Source organism: Sminthopsis crassicaudata, chromosome 1 (assembly GCF_048593235.1).
Source record: "Sminthopsis crassicaudata isolate SCR6 chromosome 1, ASM4859323v1, whole genome shotgun sequence".
Classification (NCBI taxonomy): Eukaryota; Metazoa; Chordata; class Mammalia; order Dasyuromorphia; family Dasyuridae; genus Sminthopsis; species Sminthopsis crassicaudata.
In genome coordinates this window covers 660492236-660507233 of record NC_133617.1, presented here as the reverse complement: position 1 = coordinate 660507233, position 14998 = coordinate 660492236, and the positions used below count along the sequence as shown (strand labels likewise).

Genomic DNA, 14998 nt, shown 5'->3' with positions numbered 1-14998 from the left:
TTCTTTCTCTGGAAGCAGATAACATGTTTGGTCATGAGTCCTTGGGTTTGTCTTGTATCAGTGTACTCCTAAGAATAGCTGTCATTCATGGCTCTCTTCAACAATGAGATGAATCAGATCAGTTCCATTTGTAAAATAATGAATAGAACCAGCTACACCCAGTGAAAGAACTCTAGGAAATGAGTGTGAACCATTACATAGCATTTCCAATCCCTCTATTTTTGTCTGCCTGCATTTTTTATTTCCTTCACAAGTTAATTGCACATTTTTTCAAAGTCCGATTCTTTTTGTACAGCAAAATGACTGTATGGATATGTATACATATATTGTATTTAACATATACTTTAACATATTTAACATGTATTGGTAAACCTGCCATAAAGGAGGAAAATGGAAACAAAAGGTTTTGCAATTGTCAATGCTGAAAAATTACCCATGCATATATCTTGTAAATAAAAAGCTATAATAAAAAAAGAGAGAATAGCCGTCATTCACAGTTCTTCTTGTACAGTATTGCAGTTAAGATGTACAGCATTCTGATCACTTCACTCTGCTTCAGTTCATTTAAGTCTTTCCACATTTTTCTCTGATCTCATTCTTCAGAGAGGTGAAAGGGGTTTACAAGTGTGGAACATTGCATATGTCAGATTTTTTCAATGATTGATCATTTTTGCATTTTTTCCCCCTCATCCCTTTTCTTAAAAAGGTTCTCCAAGAGAGAAAGACATACAGGGAGAAATTCAGGTGATGTAAAAAACAAAAGATGTTTAAAAAATATTTTAAGGACATGGCTTTACTTTTGTCTTTGAATTCATAGCAATTAGCCTAATAGTTGGCACATAGGAGGCACTTCATAAATTCTGATTGATTCGTGGGGATCCACAGAAAAATGAGGATCATGTCATAGTGACAGTTCATTTTATTTTACTGTCCCTTACTTTAAGAAAAGATTCTTGATAACATTTTGGGGAGTGGGTTTTGGGAAATGAAAACAATGTTCCAAAAGTAAAGGACATCTCTTAAACGTGATATGGATGGATGTGAATTACAGAAAATGGACTGGCATTCATGGATTGTTTTCTCTCCATCAGGAAGTGCTTCCTGAGTGATCTATAAACTGGTATCTTACGGTAATAATGTTCATAATACAAAAATCTCTCAATTCTTGGCAATAATTATTTGTGTGATCTAATTGAACTCAAGTTCCTTGAGAACATTTTTATTTTTGAGGACATTTCCTGGTGCCTACCTTAATACTTGACACATATGAGTTTAATAAACGCTTGCTTTAACCCTCCTTTATATCTTATCAGAAACATTGTCATTCCCATTGGTACTAAGATTTTGGTTATTCCTAACTATTCATCTTTTAATATTTAAGTTTTTACAAAGTATCTCCTAGGCCTTCTTTTCTCTAGAGATATCCGCTCTCATGATTCTAATGATTTTTAATTGAATGACCTATAAGGATTTCAGTGAGTCCAAACAGAATTTTCTTCCTTAACAAAATTTTCTTCCTCCATATAATTAAGATATTTCTATTAGAGGCAACCACCCTCCTAGAGTTATATTTGACTTTCCTTTCTCCCTCATACCCCATATCCAACCTATGGCCAAGCCTTGTCAGTTTTACCTCCAAGACATCTCCTCTACTTACCAAAACCCCTAGTTCAGGATCTCATCATTTTTCAACCGGATTATTTTAAAAGAGCTCAGCTGGTCCAGATGCCTATAACCTTTCCCCCTCTTGTAGTGGTAATGTCTCTGTGTGTGTGTGTGTGTGTGTGAGTGTATGGGGGGTTAATCTCTTAACTCCATCTCCATTCAAATTAAAGTTGTCTTTTCTCAAAATAATCATGGATTGGAACAGGAGACTTAAGGTTTGGGTCACTGATGCAGCTTTCTGTTCATAGGAGCACCAAAAAATTCGAACACTGGAGGCTAGAGCCCTTTCCTGATAATGAGAGGCTGTGCATATAATAAATCTGGGCTTCTGGTTTTTCATTTCTTCCTTACTATGTATAAGTATATTTTCACTTGTCAAATCTTAGATTATGAATATCCCACATTATTCCAATTGGGAAAGAACCCTTCTTCTGGTGATCTTCCTGGGAGAAAAACTAATGAAATGAAGTCATTTGGTATCTGGTAGTATAGTAGAGAGAAAGCTGGAATTGGAGGTCCCAGGGTTAATCCGGGCTCTGCTTTTTATTAGCTTATTGCTAGTCATTAAGCAAAAGTCACATAACAAGCATTTATCAAGCACTTTTTAGGTTCCAGGCACTGCACAAAAAGCATTAGAAATATATTATGAAGGGCAAAACCATGATCTCGTTCCTCAAGGAAACATTAGAATGTATCTTTCACATTCCAATAGAGGAAAGAGTGCACAAAAAAGTGTATATGTAAATAGATATTACTTATATGTATATGTGTATGCTAGAAAAGATGAAATCTGAGGGCCCTTCCAACTCTCAGATTTTGTGATTTCTGGCTGATCTTTGTATGCCTTGTACACAGTAGGATCATTGACTGTTGAATAATAAATACAGATGGCACATGTAAAATTTTGCCTTCAATTCCCTTATAGACTCTCATGGAGGTGGAGAACATGCAACCATAAAATAGGAGAAAGGAAATAAGCAGTTCATCACAAGACGAGAAGCCTCTTTTTGGCAAGGCAAATTAATCGCAATTCTGGTGCTTCAGACTAGAAAGATGTAAAAGACATTTAAAATTGGAGAATTTCTGTTTATGGGGTGGGTGGGGAAAGGAAACAGTTGACAACCCTAGAACCTTTTAAGTTGGAAGCTTCTAGAGCAGTGGTCCTCAAACTTTTTAAATAGGGAGTCAGTTCACTGTCTGTCAGACTTGGAGCGCCTCACACTCTTGTCTCCACCACCTCAGCCCAGTGCCAGAAGTGTGTGTTGCTAACGTGAGTTTAGGTCGAATGTCACTTTGGGTCTGATTTTACCTTAACCCAGCGGGCCGCATAAATGTTCTCAGCCGTCCTCATGTGGCCCGTAGGTTGTAGTTTGAGGATCCCTGTTTTAGACCCTTGACCAATGTCCCCCAAACTCTCACAATAACCTCTCGTCTCTTTTCTATCATGCACTCACTCTTTTTATAAACGGTTTACTAGGATCTTGTTGGATCTATATCCCCATACAAAAGCATTAAGAGGAGTTTATTATTTTACCGAAAATTTCCTTAAAAGCACAGCTATTTCAATCTTGGGTGTTCCCAAGAGGGAGGGGAGTGACTAGGAGTGTGTGTGTAAAAGATTTAGTGGGTGTGAAATAAGAAGTTCTAATGTTAAAGTAAAATATCCAGACTTCACAAGTCATTTATGGATAAGACGGGTTCTGGTGGAGAACATGGAAGAATTGTGGTACTCACACAGTTCCCACCTGCCACTGGTCAGCAGGTTAGGAACTGTTAAGGCACTTCAATTAAGTCCACTATTTCCCAGTAAGCACTGCTCTACCCAATGTTAAACAAACAAAAAATAAAGTGAATCCAAAACACAAGGTTAAGTGCCTCCAGCTCTTAAGAAGTAGCTCTGACAACGTCCAGAGGGGCTTTTCTTGGGATTTTATAACAATCTGGGTTTATAGTTCAACCGGAGGCTGGAGAAGAGCCCAATGTGCCTCACTAGGTTGGGTTCTACTACATAGGCCTTCTCGTTCTTGTCCTGCAGAAATGAGTAGAGAGCCATGTCCTTGGCAAAGCCATTGCGGCAGGATATCTCGGCCAGATAGTTCACCGTCCTCTGCGCTGAGGAGGCAGGAAAAAGCATGGCGGGCGTGCAACACTGCGTGGTGGGGACCACGTTGTACAGGGCAGGGGCCAGCCTCCGAAGCTCCAGCAGGTAATGGCGGCCCACGACCTCCACCAGCCCCATGCTGTACAAGGAGAAGAACAGAACGATGCGGAAATTGAGTCCCGGGAGGCGAGCGACCTTGACATAAGCCCACCCGAGCAAGGGCCCCAGCAACATCCCCACCCCAAACCACTCCAGGATCCTCATGGGCTCCGGGTTCAGGTAGCCCTGGAGCCTCTCGGGATGATAAAGCTTCAGGTAGAGGGCATTTCTGAGGCGGGGCTCAGAGAACCTCGTTTCCAGAAGGTGCCGTAAGACACTGAAGATCTGCTCTTCAGGAATGGCATCATCTTCCACCATGAGGACATATTCGGGGTGGTAGTTCTGCAGGGACTTCTCCAGGCAGTAGGCGTAGTCCTGCTTCTCTTTCTCAAACGAGTTCCTGAAGACGGCCCTGCTGGCGTTCAGCCCCGGGCCGCTCGCAAACCGGCTGGTCGCGGGGATGAAGTTGGCTAGCAGCGCGGCGTCGGGGTGCCTGGAGTGCCCATCTACATCGCACAGAAAGAGCTGGTAACTCCGGCACGGCGGCCCGCACTGCTGCAGGAGGCGGTGGAAGCCAGACGCCACCTGGAGGACGTAGTGGAACTCGGGCTGGCGGGACACCGTAACGATGGTGATGACAAGCCAAGGCCGCCGCGGGGGCGCCGGTCCTCCTCGGGGCAGGCTGAGGTTGCGGGCCTGGAGCTCCTCAAAGTAATGGAGCGCGGCCTCGCCCTCCTTCAGGCTCTGCTCCAGGAACTCTTCGCTCATCTGATCCAGGTGCCGGTGGCGGGCATAGAAGTAAGAGTGCAGGAGGTGGTGGCAGGCCAGGGGGGCCACAATGCCAAACGTTACTGCGGCCAGGAAGAAGAAATGCAGAGCGGGGCTGGACCAGGAAAGCAACCTCAGTTTATAAAACATCCACATGGTGGAAGGGTGGCTGCTCTAGTCAGCCCAGCTTCTGCCGGTCCGAGAAGCGTCCAGTCATGGAGAAGAGGTCACCCTCAGCAAGGCTCGGACCTAAGGAGGAAAAAGGGAGAGAACGGCCTAATGAGATAAAGAACCATTATAAAAGAAGATTTTAACTCGAATTTGAAACTGGGTAGTTGCCACTCTTTAGTAAATTAATCTTTACCATGTGGAAGCTATAATTTAAGTGACTACATAACTAAATTGGGAGCAAATTACTGCATGGAAATAATTAGGCTTTGCAAACAGCAAAGGATGCTATGGGATGGGGAGGAAAGGATGACTGGAAAGAAACAAATTAATCTAATAGAAAAGTTGGATGCTATGGAAACAGAAACCAGGACAATCAGCACGAACACAGTATTTAATTAATATTGGTACCTGCTGAAATTCACAGGCTGGAAAAACCTCCCGAGGAGCTTGTAGTAATCATTAGTCCTATGTCCTAAGGAAATTATGGAAGAGTTGTCACATGGGTCAGTTTGGTTTCTCATCCAAGGATGAAAGGATGTTATATGGGTTCTGGGAACTTGCTTCTCATGCTTCTGAGTTTTATTTTCTTTGCCTTTTTTTTTTTTCCCCTTTTCTTAGTGTTATCCCTTCCACATCACAGAGATGAGAGGCACAGCACCTCTGCAGTCTAGGAAATTCATGTAAACTTTTTTGCCCCTCCCCCTTCACACCAAAGAAATCAGAATTTTTTCATTTATTTTACGAGGTGTTTACAGTAAACATTTGTAAAATTTGGGTTAAGTTTTTGGTCATAGACTTTCTGTTGTCTGCTGGCTGTGTTGTTTCAGGCTCTTACAAAATTCTCCCAAAATTCCCATTTAATTTTTTATGTCAATATGTTATATATCAAAACTACTATGGTGAAAGTTGTGATGAGGAAGTTATAATCATGCTGTCCTTGGGTAGAGAATGATAACTCCAAGCCCCAAGACACGTCCTTGTTAAGTACTAAGCATGCAGTACCTCTGATAAACTTTGCAAAATGCTTTTCTTTGCTGAATCTGCAAAACTATATATACACACACACATAAATATATATATATATATATATATATATATATATGGTCAATTATGATATTCTGTAGAATATCTATACCACATTGATTATTTTGAGATTTTTTTTTTTTCCTGCATGATACTAGGGAAAAAAGTAAAAGGACATTGTTTATGCTTCCTTGGTCCTCTGGCTTGGAAATGTGGACAATGAACTTCAAAATGCAATTCAGTGATATATTTAGGATAAAAAAAAATTAAATTTGAAGAGATATGAGGAAAGTATAATGAGGGCATAGCCAATGAGGGCTTCATCATCAAAACATGCACTATACAGGTAATAAGAGCTCCTAGTGTTTCCTAAAAATGAGGAGAAACATTAGAAGTCTTAAATAAATTGATACAAAGTGCAACTGGTAAAACCAGAACAAATTAACTACTACAAAATACAAAGAAAACAACTAATAAAAGGCAGATGAATTTAGGTTACTTTTGTGGATAAATATTATTCCTAGAGAACTGATGATGAAATATATATATTTTTTTCAACAGAGAAGTGGGAAACCACAGATGTAGAATACAAAATATGCTGTCAGATACAGTTCATTGTGTCCACTGATTTGGTTTAAATAGTTTTCTGTTGCATGGGAACATTTAAAGCAAGTAAAGAATTTTAAGGAGAAATGACTATATTTATGTAAAAAAAATTAAATAAAAATAAAACAGAAGTCTTACCTCAAGCAAATAATTTAATCACCTTCCCTTTCATATTCTTTAGATATGAAATGAAATGGAATCTGCTCTTAATCATTTACATAAGCAATTTAGAACATGAGATATAAACTCTGATTCTGACTAGAACAAAGGTGGTAATGATGAGGTAACTTGAAAACCAAATCATGAGGTAAATACCTAATAATGAGGTATATACCTCAATAGGATTAAGTGAAGTCTAGTGGCAGGATTTGGGGTACTAGGGAGTCACATGGAGCTCCCCTGCAACCCCCTTAGGATTCGGTGCAAGGATGCAAAATTAAATCAGGTCTAGTGGTGGTGAGAGTCCCCTGTAAATAAATTTACAGGCCGAAAAGCTAGATGGGTAAAAAGATGTTTATTCCCAGGTTTGGAAGCAAGATTAAGATCTGGTTAGTAAAAGGCATTAGATAGAGGAAGATATACGCCCAAAACAGTGGGGACAGAGTGTCTCTGATGCTAACATCTTGGCTGGCATCTTTCAAATTTCTGACCCCTGATGATTCTAGCTTTGCTCTTTTTTATCTGCTTGAAGAAGCAATGGGCGGAGTTCAGGTTAATTCTTTGAAGGCCAGATTTTTGGCAGGCTTTATCTAAGCCAGCTCAGATCCGGTGGGGGGGGGGGGGGGAGGGCTGGGTGCAAGCCCAAACTAGTTTGACAGATCTTGTATAAAAGGGGGCTGAAAAACCAAACCAACACTGCAGCTGGGTACAGCCCAAACTGGCTCAGATAGGGATCTTTTCCCTTAGGAATATCTTGTCCCAAAGGTAGATCAGATAAGGAATCTTAAAGGGGCTACGCCCAGCTACAGTAACACTAAATAGAAGCAAATACAACAATTATATGCGTGATTTCATTAGTGTGAAGGAAACCTCTTTTAGTAATTCAGGTTGGCATATTCATAATTCAGGATTTTTAGAGTTGCTTAGAAGTTAAATTATGTGGCCTAGGTGAGATCTGAGCCAAACTCTTCTTGAGTTTTCCCTGGCCATACTCCCTTCTCATCTATAAATACTTGCAATGTTACTAATGTTCTCATTTATGTAAACTTGACAATTTAATAGGCCCTTTCTCCTCAATAGAACCTCCTCATTTCTCATCTCCTTTTTTACAAATGAAGAAAGAAAGTGAGACCCTGAGAAATTAAATACGTTGCCCTTGATCATAAAGGCTAGCTACTGGCCAAAACTGGAACTCAAGCCCACATCCTCTGGATTCTGGTTCTGACTTCTCCATCTGGCCTATCCAGATCTGAGACTGTGTAGGGTCAATGAACAGCTGGCCAGAAACCCTAAGAGTTTTCTCCTCCCAGATTCATTTATTTATCCAATGGCTATCTAGCCTTAATCACTTGAATGGATTAGTCAAACTGAGAGCTATTGAAAACTTTACCTTGAAAAGGCCATAATCTTCCATTGAATCCAGGGCCATCTCCGGTAGCTCTGATCTATATCTGGCCACTGGACCCAGATGGTTCTGGAGGGGAAACTTACACATCCTTTCCTCACTGAAATCCAATTCAGCTACATGTCATGGAATCCTCTCCCTGATCTCATGACCCTCTTTGAGATCAAAGGACAAAACAAGTCATTCCCAGAGTAAAGTAAAAACCCAGAACTTTAACAAAATTCATGCTAGAATTCTGGGTCCCTTTAAAATCAAGTGGACTTTGAAAATAGTGATGGTATGAAGAAGCAATGAGCTCACAGATCACTGGCTGAAGGCCTGCAGGAAAACAGGGTAACAAGTTCACTTGGCTTCCCAGGAAGGTTCTCTGACTTGTTGACAACACAAATGCAAGGTGGTCACATAACTCCCAAAGCTAAAAACTCATTTGCTGACAGAGTCCAATGGTAATTGTTCTCTAAAGCAGAGGTTCTCAAACTTTTTAGTTTTGGGACCCTTTAACACTCTTAAAATTATTAAAAGATCCCAAAGATCTTTTGTTTATGTGAGATATATAAACATATACATACAAATACACATGTGTGTGTATACATCCACATTTACATGATAACTTTGTTGTATATAAAAAGAAATAGCAAGTTGTACATAGTAGATTTGAAGTTTCATGTGCAATCATCTTTTTTTTTTTTATTATACTATGTTATGAAATGATGAGGACTTTCACCAAGGTAATGGCCATATGGGAAAAAGGAATGTATATAGAGGATGCTGTGGATGCAAAAATGATAATACCTGCCAGTAAACTGGCTGTGTGGGGAGGGTGTCAGGGGGAAGTAGAAGATAACATCAACATTGCCCCGGAAGGGCTGAGGGATATGTGGGAAAGTGCAGTTGTAATTCAATGGTACAGGAACTCCCAGGTGAAAAAACTCCCTGGTCAAAGGCATGTCAACACCTGTCCTAGTCTACAGCACTCAGAGGTGAAATGTTCTACCCAGGGTCATATAGCCAAGTAAGCATGTCAGAGGTAACACCTGAACCCTCACTGATACCTTCAGGGACCACTCTCCATCCACTATTCCATGCTGTCTATTTGATTAGAAACATCTGCCTCCCTTTTCAGGCCCACCCACTGCCTCTAATTCTGTCTTTTGGAGCGCTCCAAAGCAATTTTATTTTGTTCTACAGCAGTGCTCAAGTAGGGCATGCATAGGCAGTACATAAAAGACCCGAGTGGGCCTGCAAAGAAAATACCAGAACTGACAACAGCAGCACCACATTCTGCCAGCCTGGACCTGGGCCAGCCGGCTGGGATGGACAGTCAGTCAAGCACACCATTCTCCAGGGCGACAGTCAACCTGGCTCATTCCCTTCCAACTCCCTGCAGTAATGGCACATGCTTCATGTGTTCCCTTTCATGAGCTCCTGACTGCCTACTTGAGATTTTCTCTTCCTCCTCTCTTGGAGAGAACAAAGGAGGCTCAGTAGGGCCTGGGAGGAGACAAGGCCAGAACTGCAAGAGAGACACAGACAGCAGACATGGCTGCCAATGGCCTCAGGATCAAGTAACCAGGTACAGAACCCTCTGTTCTCCAAGAAAGCCCCCCTCCCTCCCCATCATTGGACCACTTGGAAACAAAGAGACACCACCTTGTGAAATTGTGTCTGAGTCTTTGGGACCCAATGGGCCACAGCATAGCAATACTATCCACGGCATTTTCATGGCAAAGATAGAATGGTTTGCCATTTCCTTCTCCAGTGGAATAAGGCAAACATAGGTTAAGTGATTTGACCAGGATCATACAGCTAGGGTTTATGGCTGGATTTGTACTCAGATCTTCCCAACTCCAGCCCAGCATTCTATCCACTGAGCCCTCTGGCTGCTCCTTCATTCAGATGAAGAACAGGGTCTACCTGAATATCCAGCCCCTGCTCTCCATAGGGACATACATAAAACTATTGAAAAAAAACCCAACTGATTAAGAACCATGCTATGTATCATAGCATTAAATAAAGATTTTCAAAAATAATGAAGTACACTCAGTTGTATTAATCTTATTTTTTTTTAACTGAGAGCAAAAAGGGTTTTTTTTTTGTTTCATTTTCATCTCATCCTTTAAAATGTCTATTTTTGTATTGCTTTATAATATGCATATGTTAGTCTCTTAATTAAGTCTCTTAGTCCCTTATTACTTTTATAAACCAAGAACCTGAGACAGAGCAAGCTTAAACAACTGCATGTGCATATGACAAGACCCCAGCTCTCCAGACCACAGTTCTCCAGACTTCATCCCCCAGAATAAACTAATATATATTCATTGCATACATTCATTAAAATTGCTAACCACCTTAAAATACACTGAACTAAAAAGCATTAAAACAACATGGGTGTAAACAACAAAAATCTACATATTCTCTTCTGGAACAGAATGGGCCACAAAGGGACCTGTTGATCTGAGGAGCTTCTCAATCTCTGCAACTTGTAAGGAAGGAGCATAGCCATCTAAAGTAGTGCTGTCAAATCAAACAGAAACTGATCCCTGTCACTATGACTTAGAAAACCACATTACCTATGTTGTACTATAATTTTATTTATTTTTAAAGACATTTAATAATTTTATTTATTTTTAAAGACATTTAATAATTTTATTTATTTTTAAAGACATTTAATAATTTTATTTATTTTTGAAGACATTTAATAATTTTATTTATTTTTAAAGACATTTAATAATTTTATTTATTTTTAAAGACATTTTCCAGTTACATTTTAATCCAGTTTATTTGAGGCCAGTGGGCTTTGAATTGTGATACAACTTTTGGTTGGAAGAACTAAGAACAATGGGTGGAAGTTATAAAGGGGAAAAAGGGAAGAATTTCCACCAAAAAAAAAAAAAAATGCTAACCAATGAATTCATTGGTGTAGGAAAATTTCTCTACTAATATGAAACACAATTTTTTTTCTCAGTTTATTTCTTAGAGTTGCCTAGGTACTGCTTCTTAACCTGTGGTTTGCAACTCCATACAGGATCTTATACTTGAATTGAGATCAAAAAATTATGACTTATTATCAGTAAATGTTTGATTTGATAAAAAATTTTCAGGTGAAAAGGGGTCACATATGGAAAAATTTTAAGAAGTTCTGGCCTGGGACATTGCAAGTTTTAGATAACATTCACAAAGCCACCCAACTAGGAGTTAGAGACTAGACTTAAACCTAGGTATTCCTGACTCTAAGGCAATTCCCCAACAATTAAAGGTTGGATAATGACTTCCCAGGCATGCTCTGGAAAGAAGTTTTGCTTATAAATACTTGAACTAGATGGAAAAGGAGGGAATAAGCATGTGTTATGTGTGTGTGTAAATAAATATGAGCTTGTTCCTAGGAATATAGTCATCCCTTGACATTCATAAGGTATCACAGTTTTGGTTATTTGCAGATTGGACATAGATTATTAGATGAGAATTTTTGGAGATTTGCCACATGCTGCAGAAAATCAATGATAAATATATGTAAGAATTTTTAAAAATTTAGTCATGCATAATTACTGTATATTATTAATACTCTATGTTTTGCTGTATGTTATCATTTATTGCCATAAATATACATAAATTTATTATAAACAATTAAATTTTCTTTAAAAGTTTTAGCATGCTGAAGAACTTTAGATTACTTAGTTTTGGGGAATGCTGCCTCTTTTTTTTGTCTACCATTCAGACTCAGTCAATTTCTTGTTGGTAGGACAAGGACATTTTTAAAGCAGTTGCAGAAACTATATACTAATCTTTCTTGTGTAAAAACGACAACTTTTTAAAGAGATGCATTGTGTTGTTTTACTTGTTTTTTGTGTTAAAAAATATGATCAGAATTATTAAAAATAAAGATTTGGGGTAGGACTTAAGGGTTATTTATAGTTTTTCACATTCCCATGGGTTCAGCATCTACTCCTAACCTCCAAGAATATTGAGGGACAACTCTAAGAATGTGAGAGTGTATGTGTGTGTGTGTGTGTGTGTGTGTGTGTGTGTGTGTGTGTATGTGTAAATATGTATGTATACATACTGTCTACTATGCACTAGGAGCTTTACAAATATTATCTCATTTGATCTTCATGGCAATATGGGAGGTAGATGCTATTATTATCCTCATTTTACAGGTAAGGAAACTGAAGCAAACAAGTGAGTTGATTGCCCAAAATCATGCAACTAGTGTATTTGAAATTGGGTCCTGATTCCAGGCCTAGAACTTCATTGCACACCAAATCACTGATCTGTAATATGCCCCTTCCTCAAGATTCTTCCCACAGATGCCAGTTTTCCTTAAATCCAGATCTGATCATATCACTTTTCTACTCAACAAACTATAATGGCTTTCTATTGGTTCATGGATAAAATATAAACTCCTCAATTCAGCTTTTAAAGTTGAATACTTTCGCTTCCATTTAGCAGAATGGCCAAGAAGAGAACAGGAAGAGCTGAATATTGAGTTGATCTGCAGTTGGGGTTTTCTGTCTTAATTCATGAAGATACATGTATTACTAGAACTCTATCAGAAAACTCCAAATCACTGAGATTTATAGCTCTCTTGACAACTAGTTGTCTTGCTTTAAGAACTCATGTTATTAAGGAAAAAAAATAAAAAAATATTCTTTGGGAATATTTCATGTGATTAGTAAAACTAGTGGCAGCATGGATGAGGACACACATTCAGTGCAGACTAATATTACTATTGGAGAATTCAAACTGTAAGAATTATTATATAGAAGACTTTCCCCTCCCTTAAATCATAAGATTTAATAAAGTGACTAAAATTCTTTTCTTTGTTTTTTGAAAGAAAGTAGTAGAGAGACAAAAAAATTTCAGCCTAAATCAGAAGTCTAAACAAACTTAATTGAGAAAACATGAAGGGTTTTTTTTTTTTTTTTGGTCTTGTTTTTCTTTGCAATAAAATGTTAAAGAAAATACTAGTTTGAGTCAAAAAGTTTATGTACTTATCTGATTAATTCTTTTGGGTACAACATATTGATGACATGAAGGGAACTAGACTCCTCCCGACTCTGCTAAATCTGTCTAGTAATCCAGATAAAATATATTTGTGTGTCAGAAAATAGAAATTTAAAATGTATACCATCAATCTTGACAACATATTTTTTTTAGAAAATGCATCCTGAGATGATGCAGTGGATAGAGCACCAGCCCTAAAGTCAGGAGGACCTGAGATCAAATCCAGTCTCAGACATTTAACATTTACTAGCTTTGTGATGTGGGCATGTCACTTAACCCCAATTGCCTCAAAAAACAAGAAGGAAAAAAAAAAGAAAATGCATTCTGAAAGTCATTTGATCTTCAATTTAGTCACTTCTACATTTAGGGAAATTATTAATTGACTATAGGAACCATTTCCTTCTTGCTTTGATCCCTGTATAATGCACTTCTTTTATAAAAAATATCTACTGAACCCTGGCATTTGTTCTAAAGACTTCTTTTAAGTTTTTCTTCAATTATTTTAAGCTTTCCTTTTGTCTATTTGTTTCCCCCTTTCATTTCAGGATAGCTTACAAAAGAAGCTACTTTTCTCAGTTCATCTATGATGTGACATACTAAGTAGTTGTGAGCATTTTATTTCAGCTGAGTCTTCATTCCTTGATCTAAAGGTCATTTTTTTTTTTTTTTTTTTTTTTTTTACTATTTTAAGTTTCTTTCTCTAATTTTAAAATTTGTGTCTCTATCTAAAGATCAATAAGCTAAGAAACATCCAAAGGAAAGCAATCAGCAATGGGAAGGATTACAAATTCATGCTATATAAGAAATGATTAAATGAAAGTCAGGATATTTAACTTGAAGAAGAAATTATCTAGGGGATACATGATTTTTTCCCCAAGTATTTAAAAGAAGGAGAATGAGACATATTCTGCTTAGCCTTGAAGTGGAACAAGGAATAATGGGTAAAATTTGCAAAGAGATAAATTTAGGCTTACAGGACAGAACTTCTAAGTAATTAGAGCTAGTTAAGAATGGGGCTACCTCAGAAGGTCTTTTCCTCATTGGAAGATGGCCTGGTAAATGAACAAGGGATGCCTTTCAATTGAGAATCTGTGATTGCTGATCACAAATATTCAAATAAAAATACTGACACATCTCAGGAAAATAAAGAATCACACTGCTCACATGATAATTGTGGAAATATGTATAGAAGAACTGTATGTTCAACATGCTGGATTACTTGCCACCTAGGGAAGGTGGGATGGAAAAGGGAAGGGGGGAAAATTTTTGAACACAAGATTTTGCAAGGATGAATGCTGAAAATTAGCTATGTATATGTTTTGAAAATAAAAAGCTTTAATTTTAAAAAAAAGCAAAGAACCACTGCACAATCAATCAAATATTAAGCACCAACTATATAGGTGCCTGGCACTAAGCTAAGCATAGAAAATATAAGTACAAAGAATTTCTAACCTGCAAAGAGATGTGATTGTTAATATGGTAGAAAATCTGGCCTTATTAAAGTCTTATTCATTGAATATGAATGCACAAAGATAATCAAATTGTATCAGAGGCATACCACTGTAAACTGCATACCCTGTTTCTGCCATGTTATTCAACAGATCTTGTTATGATCACTGTCAAAAGACTACATAGTCCAATCTCTGCAATAAGTTGTTCTGAATACCAGGTAACATTTCTGATTATCTATAAGGGAGAAGAAAAAAATCAGTGAGTATGATAAGCTTAGGACTTTTCTGTCCTTAAGGACCATAATTAATACATTATAAGCAAACCCTGTCATACTCACCATGATTTGATTCAGCCACTCTCCCATTAATAATCTGAAAAAAAAATGTTTCATTAAGTTTAGCAAGTCTGTCACAGATTGTTTAAGGCCTGCTAAATGATGACAGGTGCAATCCATTTTTAGAGCATCTGGCTTGTGGTTTCTGTTACTCTTGCTTATGATGTGTTTAAGAATATGTTTTATTTCATAGGATTTTGGAACAGCAGGTGCT

General features: G+C 38.2%; 1 protein-coding gene across 8 annotated transcripts in view; it reads right to left on the bottom strand.

Annotated features, from left to right (window-relative positions):
• Positions 1-904: 904 nt before the first annotated feature.
• The window catches only part of PGAP4 (post-GPI attachment to proteins GalNAc transferase 4), a 30731-nt gene continuing 16637 nt past the window's right edge, over positions 905-14998 (bottom strand). For 3 of the 8 annotated variants that reach the window (XM_074283007.1, XM_074283005.1, XM_074283006.1), the window contains 3 exons: positions 14788-14821; positions 14574-14684; positions 905-4882 (listed from right to left, as the gene is read on the bottom strand). In XM_074283007.1, the coding sequence (XP_074139108.1) occupies positions 3596-4789 (1194 nt within the window). In that variant the 5' untranslated portion in view covers positions 4790-4882; positions 14574-14684; positions 14788-14821 and the 3' untranslated portion in view covers positions 905-3595. Of the gene's footprint in view, positions 4883-5212; positions 5277-14556; positions 14686-14787; positions 14822-14998 lie in introns of those variants that run through there. The other 5 variants (XM_074283008.1, XM_074283011.1, XM_074283012.1 and 2 more) reach the window with 5 other exon arrangements.